This window comes from Osmerus mordax, chromosome 12, assembly GCF_038355195.1.
Source record: "Osmerus mordax isolate fOsmMor3 chromosome 12, fOsmMor3.pri, whole genome shotgun sequence".
Taxonomy (NCBI): domain Eukaryota; kingdom Metazoa; phylum Chordata; class Actinopteri; order Osmeriformes; family Osmeridae; genus Osmerus; species Osmerus mordax.
In genome coordinates this window covers 4833498-4861436 of record NC_090061.1, presented here as the reverse complement: position 1 = coordinate 4861436, position 27939 = coordinate 4833498, and the positions used below count along the sequence as shown (strand labels likewise).

At 47.6% G+C, this 27939-nt stretch overlaps 1 protein-coding gene and 1 long non-coding RNA gene across 2 annotated transcripts in view; one reads left to right on the top strand and one right to left on the bottom strand.

Annotated features, from left to right (window-relative positions):
* Positions 1 to 27296, bottom strand: part of fam13b (family with sequence similarity 13 member B) — a 30618-nt gene extending 3322 nt beyond the window's left edge. Inside the window, 25 exon segments of the mRNA XM_067247385.1 lie at positions 582 to 683; positions 926 to 1269; positions 2024 to 2203; positions 2429 to 2457; positions 2460 to 2569; positions 2571 to 2640; positions 3991 to 4072; positions 4290 to 4334; positions 4337 to 4430; positions 4614 to 4653; positions 4656 to 4823; positions 6399 to 6455; positions 6718 to 6844; positions 7256 to 7307; positions 8346 to 8422; positions 9322 to 9427; positions 9700 to 9786; positions 10668 to 10709; positions 17243 to 17358; positions 19150 to 19294; positions 20475 to 20652; positions 21379 to 21591; positions 22715 to 22888; positions 23506 to 23666; positions 27132 to 27296. Coding sequence (XP_067103486.1) covers positions 582 to 683; positions 926 to 1269; positions 2024 to 2203; positions 2429 to 2457; positions 2460 to 2569; positions 2571 to 2640; positions 3991 to 4072; positions 4290 to 4334; positions 4337 to 4430; positions 4614 to 4653; positions 4656 to 4823; positions 6399 to 6455; positions 6718 to 6844; positions 7256 to 7307; positions 8346 to 8422; positions 9322 to 9427; positions 9700 to 9786; positions 10668 to 10709; positions 17243 to 17358; positions 19150 to 19294; positions 20475 to 20652; positions 21379 to 21591; positions 22715 to 22868 — 2618 coding nt within the window. The 5' untranslated portion in view covers positions 22869 to 22888; positions 23506 to 23666; positions 27132 to 27296.
* On the top strand, positions 14006 to 19661 carry LOC136953916 (uncharacterized). The gene is made up of 2 exons (XR_010878030.1): positions 14006 to 14349; positions 19072 to 19661. It is a non-coding gene; the product is annotated as an uncharacterized lncRNA (long non-coding RNA).
* Positions 27297 to 27939: the final 643 nt, after the last annotated feature.

Here is a 27939-nt window from a genome sequence, read left to right as displayed (position 1 = left end):
CCCCCTACTCTGTAATCAGCTGCCTCCCTTATCCGCCCTGGGAGATCTGCCTGCCACCGCTCACTCTCACCGGATCACAGTCAATGTTGTCGCTCACTATGGTGAACAGGGAACCGTCTGGAAGGGTCTTCTAGAACCACAGATCCAAAGGTCAACCCTAGCACCGCCGCATGGCCGTATTTACTATGTGCAGGGTTAGACATGTTTCAGAGGAAAAATGGCAACTGTGCTGTGTAAACACACCTCGCAAATAACCTGGTGATATACCTCAGGGGGGGAAATGAAATCAGTGGAAAACAAACGGGCAGGTTTGTTTAGTCAAACAGGTCGTGTTTGAGTGGTTAGCTTAACTCTGTATACTGGGTCTGCTCGGTGTGGGCTTGAGCTCTTTAGCTATCCTTCAAACTGCCACTGTGGCTGCGCACCAGGTGTTCACCAAGGACCCAAACTAATTGGGCATGCATAAGGTGTTGTTTTGCCTCTTGAACCAGTCTGTCGCCACACAATATCTGATGTCATGTTGTATGTGGCCATGGGAAGGAGGGAAGATGGGTTTGTGCGCCCGCACTCGTTCAACTCACCTGCCGTTCTGCTGATAGAAGACATCCTCAAACTCCCGGATGGTCTTCCTCAGTTTCTTCTTCTCTGCTCGAGCCTTCCACAGCTGCTCCAGCAGCTCAGGCCTGTGGAGTTATGGGATAGGGGAGGACAGGAAGGAGGGAGCGTATCTAAACGTCAGATCAGCCTCAAACAAGACCCGTGGCAACAACAAATCTAAGGACCCAGGCGGTGTTTGCGTGGGCTCGCTAATCTGATGATGCGTGTTCCAACTTTCCAATCTCTACCTGTGTCTCTAGGGAACAGAATGTGTGTGTGTGGGATTAATGTCAATGTATAGCATGCACCCCTGTGTGTGTGACCTTACATTGAGGAGGCGTTGGAGCTGGACAGGCGCAGGTCCAGGCCCAGCTTCCCGGAGCTCTCCTCCATGCGGGACGTGATGGAGCCCTCCCTCTCTGACTGGGGCATGAGGGGGGCCAGAGGGTCCAGGGACATGATGACGTCGGACCCGGAGCTCTGCATCTCTCCTCCGCTGGTGTCCCCCTCCTCCTCTTCCCCCTCCTCCTCCTCCCCGGCCCGCCCCTCCCCCGCCTCCTCCGCCGCCTCCCCCTCCTCTTCCTCCTCTTCGATCTCGTCGCAGAAGTGGGCCGTCTCGCCCTCGATGATTGGCTGCAGCGTCTGGCTTCGTCTCTTGCTGGATGGGGACACCTGAGGGACGATGGCAGGGTAGACAGGGCTGTTATATACACTACAAGACTACCGCCTTTTACGGAAAATAAGCCGCATTGTGTATAAGCCGCACAGCCCCCAGAATGAGGACATTGAGTTTGTAAATCGGAGTATAAGCCGCACTTGAATATAAACTGCACTTTCACTTTCATTACGAATCATTCCTCTTTCAAGTAATAAGCCCCCGTTCAATTGTTGAGAATTAAATTAGCTGCACGGTCTGTAGAGATCTTGAGACTAAGCCACTTTTTTGCCTATAAGCCGCTTCTTATTTTCCGTAAAATACGGCACACACACACACACACACACACACACACACACACACACACACACACACACACACACACACACACACACACACACACACACACACACACACACACACACACACACACACACACACACACACACACACACACACACACACACACACACACACACACACACACACACACACACACACACACACACACACACACACACACACACACACACACACACACACACACACACACACACACACACACACACACACACACACACACACACACACACACACACACACACACACACACACACACACACACACAGAGGGTACTACTACATTTGTGACAACGCGGAGATTGTTAACTGTCATGTTTATAGTCTACAACTTTTTTGCACTGGAGAACAAGAAATGCAACACAGACTCTTTGGGTTGTTGTTCAGGAGAGCGAGAGCGTGCGGTACGTACAGTGATGGGGGTGATGCTGGCGCGGGTGAGCATCTGCTTGACCAGGCGGTAGCGGTCGTAGAGCGGCTTGGCGAGCAGGCGCTCGTCGCGGGTGACAGGACGGCCGTGCAGGCCCTCGTAGTGCAGCAGGTTCTTCTGGAGGACTGTCTTCTCGCTGGACAGCTGCTCCCGGCTCATCTTCTGGGAAGAAACCGAAAGCGGGCGTGACTCGCCGTGTTTCGTGCATTTCCGACTCTGACACCTCAGCTCCTCCCTCTCTCCTCCACCTCCCCCCCCCCCCCCCCACCCCCCCCCCCCCTCCACGGCTAACACAGATAAAGGGGGAATCCCGCGTTTGTAAACGACTCGCAAACTCCTTTCTAGAGAACCAGACGACGCCACTGGCTCGACCCCCCCCAGACTGACCTTGGTGTCCTCGGGCCAGCCGTCCTCCTCCTCTTGCCCCGCACGCGCAGCTGGATGAGCTCCAGGGTCTCCAGGCGCGTGGGCCTCGCCTGGCCGCGGCCCTCCTCCGGCCCCGCCGCGTGGGCCTCAAGCGTGGAGCGAAGCTCTTGGCAGGGTGTTGCTCCGCGGGCGGGTCAGAGGGCCCTGCTCGCTCTCTGCCTTGTGTTTTGCATCTGGGGAGGGGAGAAGAGGGGGGGGGGGAGACGTTGAGCTTCTACGTGTTTATGTAGGAGGGGTGTGGTGGTGCAGTGAACTCACACTCACACAACAACAAGCAAACAGGGGAGGACCTAAGCAGACAAAACACCACACCCGTCATGACTAGAGGATCACGTCTTCTGGACTAGGGAGTGATATAGCTGCTCCGACCACACTGTCCCACCACCACCCTCTCTGTCCCTCTCCAGTCTCCACCTAATCATAATTTACCCTCTGCACGTTCCATTGGCAGCCACCAGAGAGATACACCCGGTTACATGAGTTAAGCCACAGTTCAAGGCGTTCAGAAGAGGACATCAGCCCAGCTCCAAACCCTATGAACTGGAGCGGGCTCTCTGTTTGATCATGGGTGTCATCAGAGAGGAGAATGAACGAGAGAAAGAGCAAGAGAGAGAGAGCGAGAGAGAGAGCGGGAGAGAGAGCGAGAGAGAGAGAGCGAGCGGGAGAGAGCGGGAGAGAGAGAGCAAGAGAGAGAGCGAGCGAGAGAGAGAGAGAGCGAGAGAGAAAAAGGCTAGAAAGCCTAGTAGTATGGAGTGGTTTCTACTTACTGGCGCGAGGAGAGGGGAAGGTACTTACTGAGATGCGAGGCCTGTCCTACAGGCGTAGGGGGGGCGTGCGTGTGTGCTATGGTGTGTGTTGGGGGCGGAGGAGGAGGAGGAGGGGAGGAGGGGTGGTGGTGGTGGTGGTGGTGGAGGAGCTGGCATCTGTGTGAGTGTAGCACGGCCTGGTGTCTCAGGGAGCCTTTGGGGGGCGGCGGGTGCGGTCCGTCCTGCAGGCGGGTCGGGTCGGAGGGCCGGCGGAGGGGGAGGGGGGCACGGGCATCCGCGTTAACACGTTTTGGGGTGTTTTGTGGTCGTTTTTTTTTTAAAACAGAGAGAGAAAACTTCATTGGCCAACTTGAATCTTGTTCCAAAAAAATAAAAATCTCAGCGGACATGGAATGGATAAACTTGGGAGTGATTGCATGGAATAGAAGGAGTAAGGTGTGTGTGTGTGGGAGGGGGGGGGAGAGGAAAGAAGAGTGTGTACATGTGTGTGTGCGAGCAACAAGGAGGGCTACGAGGCTACACGGGGAAGACATGTGTGCATGCAGGGATGGGACAGCCCTGCTACAACACGCCAACGCCACGAGAGAGAGGGGGGGGGGGGGGGGGGGGGCAGACAGGGTCAGGGGCCCAGCTGCCGACATGGGGAACAGGATGACCCCAAAAAGACACAAAAGAAAAAGAATCCCCATGTCTCCTCCGACACCCCCCCCCCACCCTCCGGTGCCCGGCGGGGGGGGGGAGAGAAGGCGGTCGTACCTTTGATCTGCTTGCGTATCTTGGTGAGATCTGTCATCCACTTGAGGACCTTGGGGTTAGCTGCCTTGTCTCCGTGAGACGGCTGGGGAAGGGAGAACAAGGCCAGAGAAGACGACGTGTTTCAGTGAGGACAGGACGCGTTTGCAACACGCTCTTCTCCCCACACTCATAAGACCTGCTTCTACAAACTTAAAACCTTGCATGACGGCAGGGAAGGATTGGACCCTTGTGAAAGAGGGTTTCGAGATGATGGTGAGTGAGGCTTCGTGTCAGCCTGAGCCCAGCAGGGGCTGACTAACCTTGTAGTTTCGGTCTTTCTCAAACTGATCCTCAAACTGCTTGATATCTTCTTCTTGAGGTTCTGGAGCTTCTTAGTCAGCTGGTGGGAGGCTGACTCGGCCCTGGAGCTATCTTTGGACCCAAAGGAGGCCCGCCGAGGCCTGAGGACACACACACACACACAAATCAACTTCACTATGTTGCATGTGTGCGTGTCACACTCACCTCCCCACAAGGCTTTGGGCGCTGAGGTGGCATCAGAGTGCGTGTGGTTCCTGAACGCCTCCCACGTGCTTAGTGGGCAAAGACAGCCACGCGTGTGTGTGTGTGTGTGTGGCGCTCACCTGCCGCAGGACAGGGACTTGGTTGGCGAGGTGGCGTCGGGTCCTGCGACAGGAAGCGCTGGCTGTGGCCGAAGTCCAGGAAGCGGCGTGCCAGCAGGGGGTGTGTGTCCTCCTCCAGGGGGGGGTGCACATGCGGCCCCGCCAGGGGGGACAGCTGGGCCTCGCCGCTGTCGCTCTCGTCGTGCCACGACTTGAAGGCTGGGACGGGGTCTGGGGTGGATAACACACTCAGGTTAGGGGGCTTTGTAGGGGACAGGAAGCGATGATGCCGTTGCTTTTGTCAGGATCAAGAGACGGGACTGGAAAGGGCAGGGAAACGTGCATGGACACACACACACACACACACACAAAAGGGGCCCGGGCCAGGCGTGTGTGTGCCGCGTGTGTGTGTGTGCCGCGTGTGTGTGTGTGCGCCGCATGGCAGCACGTGTGCCCTCAGCGCACAGAGGCCTGGGAGGTTCGTCTGCTCCGTTCTGCTGACGCCCTGGGAGCAAAACCCCCAGGAAGAGCCCGAGAGAGAGGGAGTTAGTGGGAGACGGAAGAAAGAGACAGGACGGAGTTAGTGGGAGACAGAAGAAAGAGACAGGACGGAGTTAGTGGGAGACAGAAGAAAGAGACAGGACGGAGTTAGTGGGAGACAGAAGAAAGAGACAGGACGGAGTTAGTGGGAGACAGAAGAAAGAGACAGACGGAGTTAGTGGGAGACAGAAGAAAGAGACAGGATGGAGTTAGTGGGAGACAGAAGAACGAGACAGGATGGAGTTAGTGGGAGACAGAAGAACGAGACAGGATGGAGTTAGTGGGAGACAGAAGAAAGAGACAGGATGGAGTTAGTGGGAGACAGAAGAACGAGACAGGATGGATTTAGTGGGAGACAGAAGAAAGAGACAGGATGGAGTTAGTGGGAGACAGAAGAACGAGACAGGATGGAGTTAGTGGGAGACAGAAGAAAGAGACAGGATGGAGTTAGTGGGAGACAGAAGAACGAGACAGGATGGAGTTAGTGGGAGACAGAAGAAAGAGACAGGACGGAGTTAGTGGGAGACAGAAGAAAGAGACAGGACGGAGTTAGTGGAGACAGAAGAAAGAGACAGGACGGAGTTAGTGGGGAGACAGAAGAAAGAGACAGGACGGAGTTAGTGGGAGACAGAAGAAAGAGACAGGACGGAGTTAGTGGAGACAGAAGAAAGAGACAGGATGGAGTTAGTGGGAGACAGAAGAACGAGACAGGATGGAGTTAGTGGGAGACAGAAGAAAGAGACAGGATGGAGTTAGTGGGAAGACAGAAGAACGAGACAGGATGGAGTTAGTGGGAGACAGAAGAAAGAGACAGGATGGAGTTAGTGGGAGACAGAAGAATGAGACAGGATGGAGTTAGTGGGAGACAGAAGAAAGAGACAGGATGGAGTTAGTGGGAGACAGAAGAACGAGACAGGATGGAGTTAGTGGGAGACAGAAGAACGAGACAGGATGGAGTTAGTGGGAGACAGAAGAAAGAGACAGGATGGAGTTAGTGGGAGACAGAAGAACGAGACAGGATGGAGTTAGTGGGAGACAGAAGAACGAGAGCTCTTAAATGAGCTTGACAGGAATCTCCTCCCGCCTGGAGACACAGATTAGAGGTTCATTAGAGGAAATAGTGGCGAGGGTGAGAAGAGAGCAGAGAGGGAGGATAGAGGATGAGAAGAGAGAAGGGATGGAGGGATGAGAATAGAGGAGGAGGAGAAGGGATGGAGGGATGAGAATTGAGGAGAAGGGATGGAGGATGAAAGGAAAGCTACTTACCGCAGCCTTCCTTCTGCATGTGCATAAAAGAGAAGTCTATGAAGGGGGCATGGGGGGCTGATGAGAGGAGGGAGCACATGGGGGGAGGGGAGGGGAGGGGGGGGGGGGAGGAGAGGGGGGGGCAGAGAGATCGTAGAGAACACTGCTGTGAGCAGTCTTTCACACTAGAGTCATTCATCAACAGTCCACAAATATAACTACAAGATGCAACATTTGTCCTAGGAATCGAATAAAATCTTGTTTCATCGCTCTCACTCAAACACGCACTCGTGTACACATATACACACAGTGTCAAGTCAACACAGAGAGGGATAGCTACCTTCCCACTGGCTGTCTGGAAAGATGTGGCCGAGATGCAGTTGGCGGTTGTAGCTGCTGGCATGCTGGCATGGTGGTGGACTGGGGTCGCTGGTGGAGTTCTGGTGGTTCTCGCACAAATCCCTCTCCTGGACAGAGGATAGACATGGAGGGAGACAAACTGTCAAACTTTCTATCTGAAGAGAGAGTTTGTGGGAGGGAGAATAGAGAGATTAGAGAAATAGTAGAGAGAGAGAGAGAGACGGAGAGAGAGAGGGAGAGAGAGAGTGAAGGAGGGAGGGAGAAAGAGAGAGAGAGGGAGAGAGAGAGAGAGTGAGGGAGGGAGGGAGGGAGGGAGGGAGGGAGGGAGGGAGGGAGGGAGGGAGGGAGGGAGGGAGGGAGGGAGGGAGGGAGGGAGGGAGGGAGGGAGGGAGGGAGGGAGGGAGGGAGGGAGGGAGGGAGGGAGGGAGGGAGGGAGAGAGAGAGGGAGAGAGAGAGTGAGGGAAAGGGATGGAGATAGAGAGGGACAGAGAGTCCTGGAGGGAAGATTGAACACTTACCCTGGTGATATTATCTGCCTGGTCCATATTCTCACAAGACTGGCCATCTTGCCTGCAACACAAACATGCCACATCCAGTATCGTCTGATAATCACAAGTACTCACAGTAATGGCCTGTCAGATAACTGAAGCACACCATGAGTCCTGCTGACATACTGAAGGTAAACAAGACCAGGGTTAAAGAGTGATTACTGACACTGAGGGGGGGGGTCACTCCAATCTCCTTCTGCAATCCCACATCTAGACTTATTTCATTCAAACAGGCCATCTATCGTTCCCAATCCACAACGCTGCCGTTAATCCCCGACGAAATCCCAAAACAACCCAAACTGTGTTAGTTTAGCCAGTCCAGATTAACCAAAGGCTAGGGAGTTTGATCCTGTTCTATCCCCTGCCAGCCTACTGCCTCTCTTGCAAAGCAGTGCCACAGACCAAACCACTCCGGGTCTGAACTGTGCTGCTCAGCAGGACTGCAGTGCTGGATGCTCCAACAATCAGGATCCATGAGGTAATAATGTAGTAAGAATGGCAATAATAGTATTCATTTAGCAGATGTACAAGGGGGATTTGTACAACCACAGGATCCCGCAGTCCATCGCTCTCCCACTGAGATACACTCACAGCTAATCAGCTAACCTGTTGAGGTTTACATTTACATTTAGTCATTTAGCAGACGCTCTTATCCAGAGCGACTTACAGTAAGTACAGGGACATTCCCCCCGAGGCAAGTAGGGTGAAGTGCCTTGCCCAAGGACACAACGTCATGTGCACTTGCCGGGAATCGAACTGGCAACCTTCAGATTACTAGCCCGATGCTCTATCCGCTCAGCCACCTGACTCCACCTGAGGTGCTGCTATTATCACAACTGTTACAAATTGCACAATTGTAAATTATCCTGACATACTTAATCATAGCTTCTTCTCCTTTTTTTTACACCGGGGAGCCATAAACTAATGAACCACTCATCTGGGTCATTTAACCTTCCAATCTGCAGCAATTTAAACTGAAGTTGGAACCTTTGGTGTGACAGTTCTTTGGGGCAATGCTAATGCGATATCGAGCTTAAATTGAACATTTGGCCTGGCTCACCTGGCAGTGTTAGTGTTGTTCTCAGCATCTAGGTCCATACCAGAACGTTCTTCTAGGGAGGGGCTGTGAAACTCACCCTGGAGAGAAAACAAAACACGCACAATCAGAGGGATCGATTTCAAAATACCACATTCATCTTATCTTCTCGACAAGATATCGATGTTACACTAAAGCCAGAGGGAGTTTGGAGATTTGATTTCAGGTAACGTGTAGTTCAAATGGTGACCTTAGCTAACCTGTATGTGTGTGTGTGTGGCCAGAGCAATGAAACATTGAATTCAACTTCTTAAAATACAGTGTGCCTAAGTTAACTATCGAGTTTTCCCAGTGATGTCTGTCAGTGGGGAGCCTGAGGGCCCGGGCCCTTTGTAGCCACTGAATGACGTCTTTGTCAGGCACACAACAGCAGCCTGGCCAGATGGGAACAAACGTCCGTCTTGTTCCACAGAGATGCAGTGGTGGGAGTGTTCAGTTTGGACAGCATTCTGCCCGTGGATGGAGTAGTGTGTCCCCAGAAGTGGGACATTGTTTGGCTGAAGCATGCATCTCACCAAGCTCCGCCCCCTAAAGCATGCATCTCACCAAGCTCCGCCCCCTAAAGCATGCATCTCACCAAGCTCCGCCCCCTAAAGCATGCATCTCTCCAAGCTCTGCCCCCCAAGCTACATTTACATTTAGTCATTTAGCAGACGCTCTTATCCAGAGCGACTTATAGTAAGTACAGGGACAGTCCCCCCGAGGCAAGTAGGGTGAAGTGCCTTGCCCAAGGACACAACGTCATGTGCACTGGCCGGGAATCGAACTGGCAACCTTCAGATTACTAGCCCGATGCTCTATCCGCTCAGCCACCTGACTCCCTAGCTAGATGTCGCCTAAACAGCCAAGGGAGGTTTTTTTGTGTGTGTGCACTTGATTGTATTTGTGGTCGATCTTTTTCGTCTTACGGTCATACTTGCATTTGATGCGTTTCACTCACCTGTTGGTGAATGTGTGAGGTCTCCTGGTCATGGTCACAGAGGTCCTCCCCCTCGCTCTGCCCCTCCTCTCCATGGTTCTGAACCCCCTTCTCACTGGTGCCTGCCCTGTGGAACACAACAGGAAAAACATACATCAAACCAGGCAAATCAAGGGTTACACGTCAAATTCAAGCATTGCACTGGTTTGATTTGACCAGATCTAAAGCGCTTCCATCAAGGACGCAAATAGGCCATGAACAAGCCACCTACAACAGCCAACACAGGGATGATAACTATTGTTCTACCCCTTGTTGGTTGGCTGTCACATGGCTACGGCAATATGTGACGTAGTGATGGTAACGTGGGCAGTTTTCATAGTGTGATGTGTGTTTGCTTACCCTTGGCTGTTGTAACTACTATCGATGCAGGTCTTGAGGTCAAGGAAATGCTGTTCCACTGCAGCGCGGATGGTTCTCTCTATAATACTATAGGGGGAAAATAGGGAAAGAAATCATTATAAAACGTTTTAATTTTAATAGATACCCTACTTGATTCCATCTTTTATTTCACCATGTTTCACCATAGGTTGTTTGATTTTCGGAACAGAGAAATATCCCATAATTCAACTTCTGTACGAGCCCTTGACTGGAGATGGCTGCCATCAGCGCAGAAGATGCGTTCTGATGTCTAACCACGAGCAGATGGACTCATTAACTTCTGGTTTCATCTTCACCTTGGTAAGAGTGGGATGAGACACAGCTGCTCCTATCCTGTGACCTAGTTAGCTAGCGATCCACTCTCTCATTCTGCCCGGTCTTAATAAGGTCAGATAGAGAGAGTGGGGCTTTGACTATAAAAGGTAACAAAGGACCCATTCGGAGTGTCCGGGTTATTCAGCTCGACCTGGTGTATTCCTTTGGCTTGTTTTTATGCTGACAACAGTAGGTGCCCCCGATGAAGATAAAGAACCACTCACAAAGCTGTTCCTCTGAATCTAGCCAGCGGCTACCGCTAACACCTTCTTCTAGCGCCCACACAGGCCAGAGGGACGGCCATGTGACCGCTGATGTCTTGCTAGCTCTTTAGTGTTGTGTGATGTGGATGAACTGTGACGCTTAATCACTGCCCCTGCTGGGTAACATGGTTGCCTTCCTCTCACCCCTTCCCCCCACCCCTCTGTTTTCCTTCTCCCTTTAAAGTCTGATGGCGTGCACTGTGCAGGGAAAGTTAAATATAACACCAATAGGGTCAAATTTGCCATGCAAGTTTGTTTAGTTTTTATTCAAATGTCTAAGATTGAGGTAACAAGTGGGAGGGGGGGGGGGGGGATGAGGAACCAACTGGCTACATGGTTGAAGCTACTCACTTAGCAGATCCAGGAAGTATGCTGATGGAGGGGATGTGGGAACTGAAAGAGAGTAAGAGGAAAGAAACGTTAAGGAACATTCAAACGTCACACATCACCTCCCTACATAACCCTGACCTTCACTACTACCCTGTGAGGGTGTTTTTAAGGGAGGGAGAGACTGCAGTAGAGATGATGTTTTCCTTTGTGTGTGCTTGCCATTACTCGTCTGAGAGACATTGCTGTGTGTGTTTGTGTGTAGCTCAGACACTGTGTGTGCTGGTGTGTCTTGTTAGCGAGATACTGCAAAGCTGGATTGTCAGTATATTAGCATAATGTGTGTTTAGAGAAAAAGTGTGGGTGTGTGTTTGTGCCTCAGCACAAACTGGGACAGCAGTGACTCCGACAGGTCATGTGACTCCGATAGGTCATGTGACTCCGACAGGTCATGTGACTCCGACAGGTCATGTGACTCCGACAGGTCATGTGACTCCGACAGGTCCATGCCCTCAGCTCTCCTAATATAGGATGGTTGTTACGCAACTCCACAGGGGGAAGGTATCAGGGGAGCCCACGCATCTCCCTAGAGGCCTGCAGAATCCCACACGCACACAGTCCAGTCATCCAATCAGGCGTCTCTCCTCCCTGGCGCCAATGCGGACGGCAGGGAGGAGAGAGGCCTGATTGGATGAGTGATGGGCCTGTATACTGTACACAGTGTCCCTTCTCGGTGCTTAGGTATGCATCTAAACATAGCGTGTGTATCTGTGAATTTTTGTGCGCGCGTGTTCATGTATGCACCGTGATGTATGTGTTTGGGCTGTGACAGGAAGGAGAGAGGGAAGGTCTGGTTGGATCAGCATTCTGCCGCTCAGGGAGCATTAAATGTACAGGGAATGCCTGAAATGAGGACTTATATAATACTTCCTGACCTACAGATTTTCACACCCCGGTTAGCGGCCCGGATTGGGTGTGCCCGGTTGGGGGGGGGGGTTCACACGATACGGCCATTCCAGCCGTGAACAGGTGTTCTAAAGGTTAGCGTTGATTGGGTGGAAGGGGGTCACCAACACAAACAAGATCCAAAAACATGGTGGACAGGTGTATTCCTGTCCCTGGCATGTCATCACATCCAAACATGTATTGACAAATGATGCATCAACAGCCCTGCCCCCCCCTTATATTGACATATAACAAGTACTTAAGTAATCAGACCCTGTGTCACTCCCAACTGAAATTGACGCATCCTCGTAGCCTTGAACTTCCTTAATTGGAGTCTGCACGGGCCCAAAGTTAGCGATTGGCTGTGATTCTTTGCATCTCACCTGTCTATATGGGTCCCTGTTCACATAGATATTCACAGTGTCAGAGCGGCAAAAAAACAAGCTATAAATCCTAGCCTGGCGGTCACATGCAAGCGGTGCTGCCAGGTGTCAGGTTCAAGCGCAGTGGAAAGAGGAGTGGGGAAGCAGCTGGGGTACATAGAGGAGTGGGGCGGCCCATCGTGATGCTCGGCGCAGAGGCCGCATCCCAATAAAGAAGGGGTTTTCAACCTCTTGTTGACACCGGGGCATGCCGTCTATCAATGGAACCCACGTTGGAAACACTGTCTTAGATGAGGAACAGAGAGGTCCTTGAAAAACACCTGCTTCCGAGCACACAAAACACGAGACCGGGGAAAAGTGAACATGACAATGGCCTGAAGCGGAAAGCCAAGACAATGTTGGATTGGCTTCGGAACTAATGTCGATGAGTGGACAGGCCAAAGCTGGGAATCAAACGTGTGTGATTCCATCTGTGGAACGACGAACCTCCCTAACCCAATCGGACTGGGCTTGAAAAGATCTGCAATGGGATAAACTGTCCCAACCCGAGTTCCCAAGCGTGTGCAGGCCTAACCCCTAAACCCAACCCGTAAAGGCTTTAACAGCTTTACCAAGTCTGAGGTGGTTTCGTTTTGAGGGACTGCACTTCAGACTGGCACGTTGGCGTCTGCAGGGAGACAGATAACGGCTCAGCTCATGTCAGATCGATACCAAGTGAATTCATAACTAATGACTGAACAGGCTCCCACACCATGGGCCCTTCCTCACCCTACATCCATCCTCCATCCCTCTGTCACCCTCTGGTCCTCCTTCCTCAAACCACAACTCTTACATTTCATTTAGACTTTGTGTCCTTAAGAATAGCAGTATGTGTCCTTGAGGATAGCAGAGTGCGTGTGTGTGTGTGTTGTCGGGATCCTTGAAAAGCTTGGTGGTTGTACTCTCAAACATGTAGCCTACAGTAGAGCAGGAAAGTTGGAATTATTTTTTTTTTTTTTTTTACCAGAGTATAAAAACAGGCCTTGACCACTCTTTGATTACACACGGCCAGGTAGCCTTGCGTTTCGTTCTGACGGTTTACCCGTTTTTAACTCCCAAACAATGACAGTACTGTTGGCTGTGCAGCCTGCCCTTGCCCACATACACACCCACATAGCTCTGTTCAGTTACGTTATCTCCCTCCCTGCCCTTTTGTTGCCCAAGATAACTCTGAAACGTCTCAATAGAATGAAATCCTCTGCTTGTTTGACTGGACAAAATGTTATCTCAGAACCCAGAGACAAAAATGGAAGAAGAAGCTAAGAAAAAAAGTCATACCATACAACAATTTTAAAAGCAAAATAACATCAAATAAAAATACATTTACAACTTTGATGATATCATCACAGACATTAATTGTACTTAAAAAAAGAAAAAAAGAAACTGTTATATTCTCTGAAATGGAAATAACAGGAACTGCTCGTGGGCGTAACTGAATTTCCTGCATCAACGACTGATTGCCCATCATCTTAATTGTTTTGCAAGGCAAAACACCCCCTAGCTTTCTAAGACACCACAGTTGGCAGGCATGGTATGCACCAAATCCACCGCTAGGATGATCCCTGATTCAGTGGCAGACTGGAAGCAGAGGCTAGTTGTAATTCTGCAGAGTCGCAGCTTGCAGCAGGACTGCAGCTGCCCTGGCTAGCAAACGAGAGACACTCGCTGCCGTCTTCTATCATACATCACAGCATTCAGCAGATACTTACTGCAAACTACACACATTCAACATCACTGTCCCTCTCCCTGAACGATGGATCAGGTTTCAGCCCGTAAACACAAGGCATTTTCATATTCGAGGCATGTCCAATAACATGTCAGTAAGTGATGGGGCGACAAAGAGATATATGAAGTCTAAGATTAGGTGGACTCAAGTCATCCATCTGCTTCCCACATAGATAACATTTCAAACACATGCGATCCATCACAGTCTTCAATCTCTCTCACTTCTCTAGCTTCCACACTCCTGGACTGTACCTGTGCAGCAAAATTTCACAAGCCATTTTCAGTCGTCGATTTGCAGTCAGTCGTTTTCGAGCTTGTCAAGGCGTCCCGTGGTTCCCAGCTTTATCCCACAGAGGACTGCGGCAAAGAAGTCTGTATAAGCAGGTCGACAAGCACTCCTGGCCGGCTGGGGGACATATTTTGTTATCCTGTCCGGCTGAGTGTCGACGGGCCGGCCGGCTGGCTGTGTCGTTGGTGGACGGTATGAGCGGGAACCTGCTCAGCACTCTGTTATGTAGAAGTGCTGCTGTGACGGTCTGGACCTCCCGCTTAAATATCCAGCAGACAGGAAGCAGGCAGCTGGCTCGGACAGCCAATCCTCTTGTTCAAGGGAGGTGGGTCTGCATGTCAGTTCTGCTCCACACCCAGTCACCAGCCACAATCAGCATGACATAACACGCATCATGACACCTGTCGCCATGTCAAGGATCTTACGTAAGGTGCTAATATGTGGCGGGCAGGGTTGGGGAAGGTACCGATTCTCCGGTATGAGGTCAGTAATAACATTCTGCTTTACATGTCGTGGCAAGCCCTTCTAAACTAGTTAGTTAGACTGTCCCTGAAGGGGAAACACAACAGTGTATGTAAATGAATGGAATTTTCCAGAAGTTCCGCTCATTCAACCAAAAGTCCCTGGTGGGAGTCAGGTGGCTGAGCGTTGAGGGAGTCAGGCTAGTAATCTGAAGGTTGCCAGTTCGATTCCCGGCCATGCCAAATGACGTTGTGTCCTTGGGCAAGGCACTTCATCCTACTTGCCTCGAGGGGAATGTCCCTGTACTTACTGTAAGTCGCTCTGGATAAGAGCGTCTGCTAAATGACTAAATGTAAATCCCAAAGTTAGTTTAGTTCCAGACAGATTTTGAATGATTTGTGTTTAAGAAACGGTTCTTGGTTCCCTAGAGTGGTTTGTGTATGCCAGCCAACTGTTCCTCTATCTTATCAGCCCTTGGTGACCAAGCATCATTTATAGAACTGAATGGGGCCTGGGAAAGGGGCAAAGACACAGTCAGGAACAGTGAGTCAGATCATCTCTTCACAGCGTTCCAAATAGGCCAGACTTTTATATTTAGACTTTCAGGAATCATTGACTGTCAGAGTTTGTCACAGGACAACGGGAGAAATGAATAGTCAACTGTGTCTGAACCAACAAGTCAAGTCACACAAGTCAACAAACTCTAGCCCTGAAACCTCACCTCTCCCTAAAGTGAGTGGGTTTTGTAGGGCTGGTCAAACCTGTCATTCAGGGTCAGGGATGTTTGGTCAAACATGGAAGCGAGGTTTCAACCCTCTTGGACTAAAACTTCATAACGGGGAACAACCAAAGAAAGCATTTACAGTCAAACAGTCATAGTGTCAAGGTCTAACCAATAGCATCCCTTACAGTAATCTCCCACACTGCCCTTATCCCCCCAGACAGACACCCACTGCCAAAGATAGGATTACAGCAGCCCTAGCAGGTGCAGCCGGGAGACACTAGGATGTAAATCAGTCGTTGAAGTGGTTAAGCTGGCAGTTCAGGTGGTTCGGGTTGTTGTGTCTGAACTGAAGCCCTGTTTTTTGACCCACCTCAACCACTCTTCCAACAACGTAGATTACGACATCACTACTCCCGCAGTCTTCCTAATCAATCCAGCTCCCCCAATCCCTGCTCCCCCAATCCCAGCTCCCCAAATCCCAGCTCCCCCAATCCCAGCTCCCCCAATCCCAGCTCCCCAAATCCCAGCTCCCCCAATCCCTGCTCCCCAAATCCCAGCTCCCCCGATCCCTGCTCCCCAAATCCCAGCTCCCCCAATCCCAGCTCCCCCAATCCCAGCTCCCCCAATCCCAGCTCCCCCAATCCCAGCTCAGTGTCTCTAAACCCTTACAGGACAACCACAAACACAGCACCCACTTGAAAAAGATTCTGAAATATAGATGCACGTACAGTCACGTACAAAAAACACATCTAAGTCCCTTTCAGGCTCCTTGGAAACAAGGTCTTATTATTTGTTTATGATGGGCTCTATAGCTTGCATTGATGAGAGAACTATTATTAAAACATATGATGGACCAAACAGGCTGGCTGTCCTATTTAGCTGCTGGCAGCAACATGATCAGAACTTTCAGTACCAGCTGGGCTCAGATCCCTGTGTTCATAAGGAGTTATCACAAAGGGGCGGGGCTTGTGTTTTTATATGCAACTACATTATACATGCATCTGTATTTCTGAAACTTCCAGGTGAGTGCTGTGTTTGTGGTTATGCCTTCGGGGTTTAGAGACTCAAATTGAAACATTTTGGGGTAGGTGGATTGATGACCGTGGGGTGGTAACCACTCTGGGTCTCATGTACATACTAAAGACACTAAAGCAGTCCGAATTGCAGGATGTCTTCAAAACATTTGAAACACGCCCAAACACTCTCTCGGAAGCAGTAGTCTCTTACCACCCAGGTCAGGACCTGTCTCTGTGAGCAGCTAAAGGAGATCAGTGTTGGGGATTGTCTGGGGGTTAAAGACTTGCGCTCCAGGACCAGAAGAGTAACTCATCCATGTAGATCAGAAGAGATCTGGGGGTCAGGGGATCAAAGGAGGACACCAGGAGTTTGGCTGGGGTGCTTGACGCACAGTGTACTGCCGTGGTTGGTTGGTGAAAACAGGAGCAGAGTCTGGGACTGGAACATTCCCGTTGTGACATAAGGGGTGACATCGGTTTGACTTACCCGAGCTATGCATAAAACCCTCTACTGCTAGTTTAACCTAAACCCTCACCACAACTTGAAATGAATGTTTACAAATTCGTGAGGGGGGAAAGTTCCAAGACGTAGTCCAGCTCCAATTCTGCACCAGCTATATTTGAGGCAACAAGGCATTGTGGGATTCACACATAAAGGGAAAGAGTCTCTGTATCTAGACCAACCTAGTCAGCTGGTGCTCGTCTGAGACCTGAATATCTCTCTGGCTCTGCTCGTATTTATGTACACAGCTTGAAACATGAGAGGGCTGGAGGGGTAAGGACAAGGAGACGGAGAATCTCAAATCCCCTCAGAAAGTCAAACATCCCGGTGGAGTACCCTCCCCTAGGCGCTTCAGAAGAGGTGATTACACAGAGCGTGTGTTTGTTTAAGAGAGAGAGGATGAGAGAGAGAGAGAGAGAGAGAGAGAGAGATGGAGAGAGAGAGATGGAGACAAAGCAAGCGCTTGAGAAAAGAGCACGAGGGGTGAGAAGTGAGAGTGTGGAAGAGTTCTCACCTGGAGGGGGAGATGTCTTGGGGGTGTGGGGAAGAGTGGGAGGGCTGCCGGTCCTCGCTGTCCTGGGGCAGTTCCTCGCACGCCTCCAGCTTGTCGTCGTCCAGGAGCTCTGTGATCTACAAAGAGGGACAAAGACAGGCGGGGGGGGGAGAGTGAAAGAGATATCTCCCTAAGCCATCACAACAGCTGACATACGTGACATGGCATTTTAGGCCTCAGTACCCCGCAGGAAAACAAACCGTGTAGTCACGCCAAGCCAAATCAATCAAGTCTGTCAGTAACCCAGAAAGCACCCTGCCCAACATGGGATGGAAGCACAACAACCCTGGTCACACCTCTTGTTTGCATCTGAAGGCTGGTTTATACTTAGCTGCTTGACTTCTTACATCCTGTGTTGGGCTACATCAACACTCTATTGTTGGCCGACAACAATAATTTCGTTGGTCGACATCCAAAAGAAAGTGACACATGTAATTGTTCTGAATGTCTTGAATCAACAACAGTCTGTAATTCTGTAATCCCTTTGCTAATCTGAGTGTTGGCCATGGGCAACTGTGAGTGGCTCAATTGGAGTAGAACTTTGAATGTTAAACCCCTCTTAAGGGCAAATCCAATGAAACTACCTCATTACAGAGACTGTCAGCTGCCATAAAAGTCGTGTGATTATTACCACTGCTTGGTAAGTACACTGACCAGCCATGCAGAAGGGCATATTTAAACACATATCCAAGTGTGCATTTACATTTGAGATTTACACTTCCTACACAGACATACACCAGTGTTTCCTCGATGTTGATTTTGGCGGGGCAGCCCGCCACGGCAACATTTCAGCCCCAACGGTATCAGAAATCAGGCTGTACAAAAGGCCGTCTATCAGCAGTGACTGTTAGAGGGCATGTTGGAGAACAGCACGGACACGCGCTTCACACCGCGAGCGGGCACGCGCGCCACTCTGCGTCCTTGAGAACTGCAAGTCGTATAACTTATGTTTTCAGTTCATTTAACATGTTATTGTGTTAGTCTATAGTTTTTGCAAATTTTAATTAAATTAACTGGTGATTTTCGTTCTTTGTATTCTTCACCTGCTAGCTAAATTGCACGTGGCTGTTGATTCGATAGCGATTGCTGAACGCCCTTGCTCACGTTTGTATTTTAGGTGCATTATTATGCTGAAGTAGTTACACTGCTTTAAGATAATGTCATTAATAGAGGGTTTATTGTTATTATGTGTCAGACCTGCACCCACTGCAAAAAAATCCTAAAGGAAACACTGCATACACCTTCTTCGTAGGCAAATCTGATCGCACATTTTTACAAATACATATTTATGTATTTTGCCTATACATATGTATACGTCACAATACACAGGAGTTTGAACACCCACCACACATAAATTGATAGTTTTCTCTCTAAAGCTGATTGTCCACTTTCTTTGTTTTCTCGTGCATCCCTTCGGGTACTTTTTGGAAGTGTATCTTCTAAGTCGTATTCAAAGTTGCGTTTGAAGGGCGTGCAGCTAACCAAGCTAAAATAGTGCACTCTCTCACCCCAATTGAACAGAAAAAAAGTTAAGTAGGTATTCATGTCATTTTACCTAGGACACCAATGTTACATTTAAGGAAATGTAAAACGTAATTGTTGCACTTTAAAGTTCAACTAGACAAATTGTAGTAATTATTCTCTCTGGAAAAGCAGTGGATGTTCTCCATAAAACAGCAAAGTGCTGTTTCAGATGTTTTTACAAAACAGATCTGCAGCTAATGACTGAGATTGCAAGCTGTAACACCATCCGGCAAAACCAAACCATTGTCTCTTTGCATGGTTTGCAGATTGAGTGAGGGCGAACAAGCCTCGTGGAGGCTCACTAAACAGCAGATGGAGTAGGCGCGCGTGTGCACTTCACTTGCCTGCTCGTTGATGGAGCTGTAGTCGTTGGTGGTGGAGATGTCATCGTCCTCGGAGTCGAAGAAGTCCTCCTTGTTCTCCAGCAGCTCAGCGAGGATCCTGCTCACAGACTCCTGCTCCCGCAGGCCTTCCACCTCCGTGTCCAGACTAGAGAGCCGGGGGTGGAGATGAAACACACCGATTACTGACCCACTCCCCTCAACGGAGAGCTTAATCACACTCCGTGTCACGTAGACGTCATTTAAGTACATGCATGGCTTAAGTCCTACTGATGTCTCAAGTCAGCACCATCATAATCATGATAGAAAACAACAGCTAGTGGTTTGATAGTTGGACTGAAAGCTTGAACTTGACCAGGCCCTAAATATAGATCTGTTCAGGCTCTTCCTAGCCCAAGCCCAACCCAGAGGAGTTTGTTGGGATTTAGGTCAGGGAACTGAACTCTCCAAAACACTTTCTGTATGAAGCTTACTCTGGCATGGGAGCATAACATTACATTCTAGAAACTTCTAAATGGTTCAGACCAGACGCACAACACTCTGGAATGTTCAGATAGAAACTATGTACATCTGATATGTTGCTGTCAGCACTGGGTGTAGTCAACGCCCCTAAACAACAGATCAGAAAAGGCTAAAGTTAACCTTAATAGGCTTTCTTTATTTTTTAGGAGTCAGCTAAACTGACCTATTTTATTTATTTATTTCCTTGTTAAATTGTTACTGCATTTAATTTATTGGACATTAACTTAATAAGACAATTGTTAAAATAAAAAAGTGTGATAAAAACCTAGTAACAGAACATTTGTTTGGTCCACTACACTACTACATGTACAGAGAGTTCTTGGCATTCTTCACAGTCAGAAGACAATGAAGCCCACACAAGCTATTCAGCCCAAAGAGCATGTGTGTTCTGGTGAGTTTGAATTGTATCTCTGAGGTGAAAACAATTATCCATGTTCAGTACAACTCACACATACAACAGCCTACATCACAAACATAGCCTCAGGTTACTATAGTCTAATTATAATAATTGTACATTTTAAAAACAACATATTTTTGTCAGAAACGGGTGTTTAAATATAGACTTTGTGTATGATTATTTTTTACATCAACAGTTTACATTTAAATGAGGCTAGTTATGATATGTACTTCATATTCACTATTGTACTAATAGCCATCATTTCTTGCAGTTCTCAGACAATTCAAATTATATTCTTGGGTTTACATACTAGCCTTGCTCACTTCTTAGAATGCCCACCCCTTGCCCACCCGTGAACCAGGAAACAGATTGCGGCTGATGTAAGGCTTGAGTAAACGTTAAGTCTTACTGGAAGATGTCTGGTCCGAAGACAGCGGCGAGCGCCCCGACGTTCCAGGTGTCCTCCTGCAGCGCCGCCACGCTGGACAGGAAGCGGCACAGGAAGCGCAGCAGGGTGTAGTTGACCTGGGGGAGCTGCTGCAGTAAATACTTCATGTTCCTGGCCAGCTCCTCCTCGCTGCTGTAATCTGAAGGACAACAGGTTGGATTATTACAGATTATGGAGCCACGGTAGACTACCGACAGTCAAGCCATTAGTAACGTAGGTATGACAGCTTTTCTTGAAAGCTATAATCTGACTGAACCACACCATGACAACAAACTCAAGGGGTTATATAAAATGCAACATGAAGCCAGGTGAGCATGCAGATGGAGCATAAACATTACTATTAGTAAATAATAGGGAGTCAGGTGGCTGAGCGGTTAGGGAATCGGGTTAGTAATCTGAAGGTTGCCAGTTCGATTTCCGGCCGTGCCAAATGACGTGTCCTTGGGCAAGGCACTTCACCCTACTTGCCTCGGGGGAATGTTCCTGTACTTACTGTAATCGCTCTGGATAAGAGCGTCTGCTAAATGATTAAATGTAAACCGTTTTTGGTCACATTGACAAGTGAAGAAGTCATTCTGCATTTTTGCACACTGGTTTAAAATAACACAATTACTATGACATTAAAAGGGCAGACTCGCAGTTTAATTTTAATACAAACATGCAAAAGAGTATCAACGGACACAGCGAGAGAGACAGAGGGAGGAGGATAATGGATGGATATCATGAAGTGGGGAGAAGAAACAGCGACAGAACGCAGAGCCAGAAGAGTGAGATGAGTCATGCTGTGGTGCGCAGGGCTGTGGTGCGCAGGGCTGTGGTGCGCAGGGCTGTGGTTCGCAGGGCTGTGGTGCGCAGGGCTGCTGACCTTGGTAGAGCTGCAGGACGTGGGCCTGCAGCGCAGCAGGGATGATGGGCTCCGGAAGCTTCTGTAGGAAGAGGCGGAGCAAGCTGACGGCCGAGGCGAGGTCTGCCTCCTTCTCTAGGTCCACCTGCTCGCCGTTGTCGTAGCGCTGCCTGAGCCAATCCACACGCTCCGCATTGCCGTTGACGAGGAACATTCCCTCCAGGTCGAGCCGCCCTGTGAAACACATATGAAACACACGTGAGACACAGGTGAAACACAGGTGAAACACACATGAAACACTTGACACAGGTGAAACACACATGAAACACAGGTGAAACACAGGTGAAACACACGTGAAACACACACACGTTCAGCCCCTTTATCCCTGACCATCTCAATCACCAATAGCACCATGCACATTACTTTGACTCCAGGCAACTCAGACAGAAACCTGACCTCCTCAAACAGGTTGACTTTTCAACACAATGGAAAGAGTTGGCAGCTATCCATATTCAAGTACTGAGTTACCAAGCAGTTAGTGAGTTTTAAAGTTTTCTCAATTCAAATATGGTGAACTAGACAGCTTTAATTGACATCTTCGGTTTTTAAATTAGACCATGTGGAACCCGCTTACTTTTATAGATTTCATATGTCCAAGATATCATAATCACTGCCCATTTAATAATCTGCCACAGTTGATTCACTGATGTGTGATGCAGCTGATGAACACAACATGATAATTGATTCAGCAAACAGAGGCACAGCAACTGAAATTGGCATTCCAAACATCCCTGTTGATGGTTGGCTAGCACAAGAGAATGGCAACACAGCATAACAATGGGCTGAACTCCAAGGCTATGGTCATTAGCGCACACTGGAATGTTCAGGTAAAAACAACCAAGTCACGTATGTTGTTCCAGATCAGATATGTTGTTCTGAGAACTCATTGCAGTGGCTGCCCCTAAAGCAATAGATTAGCCTCAGACGAGGCAAATTCTAAGAACCAAGTTAACCTCAAAGGGTTCTTTCATTCTAAGAATTCAGCAAATTCAAATCTATTATTTAGCAATGATTACTTTTCCCAGTTGGATTTTTGACATCTTTACTGTTCTTTGTTATTGTGTTTTTCATGCATTCCTTGCAGTCTTAAGAGACTATGACCTAAGACCATACCATACACACATTTTACATGTGTGTATATATACACATGTGTGTATATATATGAATATTCCATAGTAGGTTGTGTGTATGTTAATGTGCATTTCACTCCATGTGTCTGAGCACGGATGTGTGATACTGAGTGTAAGAACAAGTGTTTACGCGTGTCAGCATCCAAGTCCTCGTGTCTTGGACTCACCATGTTCCTCGATGTAGTCGACAATCTGCTGGACCAGCAGAGGCACACTGTGGCCGCTCTGCCCACTGGCCTTCAGCTCTTCCAGGGGGATGCCGAACACCCTGGCCTGGCTCAGGGCCTCACTACCTGGGGAAGGGGACACGCTCTTCCTCATCTCACGGCCCCGCCTTCCGTCTGCAGCCAGGGGCACAGAAACAGAGAGGTGGTGACTCTCACAATGCAGTCAAGGCCACGGTTTATGGAAACGTCCAGTGTGCACACCAAAGCAGAGAGCGCTTCCCCTCTGCGGAACACGCAGAGCGGGGAAGAAAATACACAAAAGGGCAGCCTTGTGCAACCGTTTATAATGAAGGCATTCTTATTGTGTAATGGCAGCAGGTGCCTGTAGTGAAGTGAGACGAGGAAAGGCAAAGTCTCGTGCAAGCAAGCTTCTTTGATATAGTGACAGGAGGGCTCTTAAAAATTGTGCAATTTTCAGTTGGAAAATATAGTTAGTCTCATTTATATTGTTTAAATGTATTGTTATCATATTGTTTCATATTGAAATATTCAAAAGGTAGTCACTGAGGTTTGATAAGGCTGTCATACATGTGCAGCCAACAAAGGGTGAAGCGAAGGGAAGCAAATTTCGTGGCATATAACAATAACATGGCGCCTTCTTAATAGTGCCCCTTTTCCCCCATGTCTTTATTGATTAGCCTGACTAATCGCACATTAAAACACATTTGTGGCCGATGTATAATGAAGTGGTATTTGTTGTATTGCTGTCTGGTGGCTATTAAGATACTCACCGTTTAGCAGTTAAAACACCCAGAAGTTGTCCTTATCGCCTGCTCCTCTCACGCCCGCTGAAGTGAATGGACATCTATGGCTGCTTCAGGTTATGGCAAAAGATCAGCCGGTAGTTCCTCATTGACAGACCGCAAATCCTGTTCAGGATCTCACTTGTTAGCTGCATTAAGATAAAAAAAATATTATAGATATATTATTAGCAACTACTCGCCTAAACAAGCCAAAAAAACGCCCAACACCAGATGCCATTTTTATGCAGGACAGACACAGCCATACACAGGTTTGACCTGGAGTCAGGTAAGTCTAGCAACTCACTTCCACAGAGGTGAGGAAGGGGAGGTGGGTGAACTGGTAGTGGCTTGTCATGGAACACTAACAAGGCCTCAGCCAATGACTGGCGAGCAGGCAGGAGAACCATTCGGCTGAAACAAAAGCTGGAGGATAACTACAGCCTGTTCTCATCCGTCACCAGAAGGCTTCTCCTGGGAAAGGAATGGGTGTGTGTTTAAATATTAATATTCTGCTCATGAATGGAGCGAAGGGCCTTTGCTATGCTACGTTCACTAAGATGTTGACGGTACTCTAATGCAGAGTTGATTTAATGAATCCTTGGGACACCAAACTTGGTGATAGCGACATATAACGGATTAAAAAAGGGTGTGTCCTGTCATGATAAAACTCTTTTATTGGATTTTGTCCAATCATGCATCGCTCTCCAGTTCACGGCCGGGTAAAGCAAAATCCACCCTAACGATTGTATAGTTAATCTTGACCATAAAACAGGCGTTTTCTCCCATTAGAGACTTTACCGACCATGCAAATGTTACACAACAAGATGACCTACATGCAATGTCACTTTTTTTTCCTCCACCAGGAGACAAGATGATGAATAGATGTCCCGTTTTAGAGTGCAAAATATCTTGGGAAAAACTATGGTTCCCTCTCTTGTAATTGAAGGACCAACCTGGAACTAGTTCATATTAATGACTTTATGACCAGGCTTCTCTCCTGACATAAACCTTTTGTACAGACGGTCATATGAATTGCTTAATTCTAGAACTATCTTTATAACTGTTCGATTTCAAGGCATTGGGTATCTTTCTGGCAATAAGGATTCTTTACAGAGGACTCCGATCAACTACTTGCTCTGTACTGCCTATTTCCCATGCCTCATTTCCTACTGCCATCTCTAACATGGCTTTGAAATCCAAATTAAACTGTCCAGATTAATTTGTGCAGGGTCACAGTGTTGGACACAACAGAAGGACAGGCACATGGGCTAAAGTACTGAATGTTCCCAAACTGTCTTAGAGGGGTGTAAACTGACCCTTCTACAGCTCTGAACAGCACAATTGGCCTCTAGATGGAAAAGTCCAGAATCTGCCAAACTCTCTGTATCTTAATCCCACATATCATGCGTGACAACCTTTAGGTCCACAATGTTGGCCATTGTTGGAGCGAGGAAAGAGGGCAGAGAGACAGAATCACTGAGCCACTAGGAAATGAGGTGGCATGAAGCTGGTTGCCCTACCATGATCAGATCCTTCAATGTGGTTAGATCAAACAAGCCCAAACTAGGTGTCTAATCTCTAAATCAGACCCCTTTAAACAATTATCAAAAAAATTAGGACATGTTTACTAGGGATGCACTGATATGAATGAAACATTACAATGTTGACATTGTGTTTTTTTATTTTGCTTTTGAATTAGCTTGCAATTATAACTACAGTGAAAAGCCAAAAACTGTTTGGAAAATCTGAATCTTTAGCCTGATTCAGTATGCTTTCTACGGATTCATATATTGTGTGTGGGATAAGCTTATCAGCCAAAATTAGTTGGTCGCAAATTCTGTCCTTCCCTAATATTTATGTTCATTTAACTAATTGTACCAATTGTCTATAACTCTAGCTACTTCCATGCATAAAGGCAGCTTTCTCAAACAACAAGTAGTTAATGGGACTCTTCCTGGCTGATCATTCTAGGAGATGGTAAAAATAATTGCCAACTGTGATAACAATCGTGAAAGGATAAGTGAAGGATAGCTAGGTTAGATAAGATTAGAATTTGGGGAGGATTCAATATACTGTTCAATCCAATGGTCAATTTAACTCTGCACACCTCAATGCTCTTCTGAAATAAAAATCTAAATGTGCTATATCATGTTTAACTCTTTATAAATCTACACCAGAAAATACAAATCTAATCTAAAAAAAACAGGCTCAGATGTCAGATCAAATAGTTGACAATAGTAATACTGTTAACTGGGGGGAATTCTGTGCAAATCAAAAGACAATTGTCTGTCCTCCATGGTTATGTCTGTGGATAGAGTGCGTTGCCTTGAGCCCATGATAAATGCGGCCTAGCCGTGAACAACTTCAATTTGGCCATTGACTTATCTTCACATTAAAGCCCACAAGCAAGTCCGAAGAAATTGCTTGTTTAAAATTGCTCTTAAACTACATCTGGCGTCGTCGGACGCTGTTGTGTTGTATTTCTTAAACACATTATGGGATTTCTATCTCATATGCCACTCTATTTCTGACAGATATAATATGCCACAGTAAGTTTGTGTTTGCCAAGAGCTGTTAACATTGAGTTATTGGACACTGTGGGGGAGTGCAAATGATGCAACAAGCAGTCCATCTGAGTATCTATTGCTGAGTAACAACAATGGTCTACATGCTATAAAAAGAGCATGTAAATTGAATTTTGCTAATGAACATTTTACACTTAACGCTTCCACACTACTGTAATAGCTAATACATTTCGACCACCAACAATGTGGATAAAAATCACCTTCAAATCCCGTTATCTAATCTCGGGAGCTGGTGAGTTGGTGGGTAAAGGAGAATGACCAGAACGGAAACCGATCAAATCCCAACTAAGGGTATAATTAAGTTATTTGGTTAACTAACTACAATGATAAGATATCAATATCGAATATGATTTGTCTACTAGCAAGCTTGCTAGGGTAGCAACATAATCTTCCAGCAACACAGTTTACTGTACTCTCTGTACAAGACTATTCGAAATCCGATTAAACTAGGCAAGCTAGCTACTGTATTGCAGACTAGACTAGCTGTCTAATTTCATGAGCATGAGGAACAGAAAGCAAAACGTAGTTTAACAACCAATGGACAAAAATAAAACCGAAACAGAGCTAGAGCTACCGTATCCCAATTAGCAGCTAGTTACCCGATCTGACGTTTGCACCCCGATTGTTGAGCAGGACACTTCATATTGACTATAACTACGCTACAGTACAGTTCCTAGCTAGCCAGCAAAGATAGCGAATGTTCAAGTAGCAACCCAATAGGCTACTGACTGTATCTCTGTTTATTCCAACATCGAACCCTTTTGCAATTACAGTATTCTGTAAAGTGAATAGTGTTAAGAAGATTAAAAAACTAACTTCCTTTAAACGACACAAATGAACATTGACATAACCAGCTTAAATATCTTGGAATTCATGAAAAATGTTAGCTCGCTCGCTAGCTAGCTAGCCTATCTTGAAGAAGCAGCATTAGAGATGGGTTTAACAGTCAACCTCTACCAGCAAGCGGTACACACTAGCGTAGCCTGTGCTAACTAGTGCTAGCTAGCTAACCAACGTTTTTGCACCTACCAGGTCAAATACAACAGGAGCAAAAAGCATCAATTCTCGTTTCTTTGCATTAAGCAGACGTCTGACTTGACGGTACCTTCGATAAAAATTAACAAAACAACGTCGAAAACATTGCTTATCCGAGAGTATTTAGTTCCTGATTATTTCTATTCAGATGTCGTTTGCGGATCGTTGCTAGAATGTTTCTTGGTCACACACCCACAACAGAAGCTGCCAAATTTGTCTCCGCCTTTCCAGGTGTTGGTCAACCCACTGACTGATTGACAAGTCAGCAAGTCGAAAACTACACTGAGATACAGGATTTTATTATTGGTTTTTAAGAATGCTCATTGTAACTGAAAGTACTGAAATTGGTAGTAAAAACATGAATTGTTTAAAAAAGTATTTAATTGTCCGTGTGCAGAGAAAGTTTATTGAAATCGAAAATATTAAAAACTACTACGATAGCCTATAACGAATTGTTTCAGAATTAAATCTTTCAGTCACTCCTGTATTTGTTGTGACCTTCGTTCGCTGTTTTCTCATTATATGCCATAGACTATGGCATGGCAATTCTGTCTGAAATTCTAGTGTATTCTATTGTCAGTGTTTGAGTGCGCTACTGCCAGTACAGTAGCGACTAGAGCTACTGTAGTAGTAAAGTAAGGAACAATGTTGCGTAAAAATAAGACAATTTAAGCGTCACACAATCCAGTTCAGGACAATAGTGTAGTTGTAACGTATTAGTAAAGTACAATGAATCATATAGGTAAAAAGACTATCCGTGGTAGATCAAATATGCTTCGCCAAAATTGTATGAACTCATGCA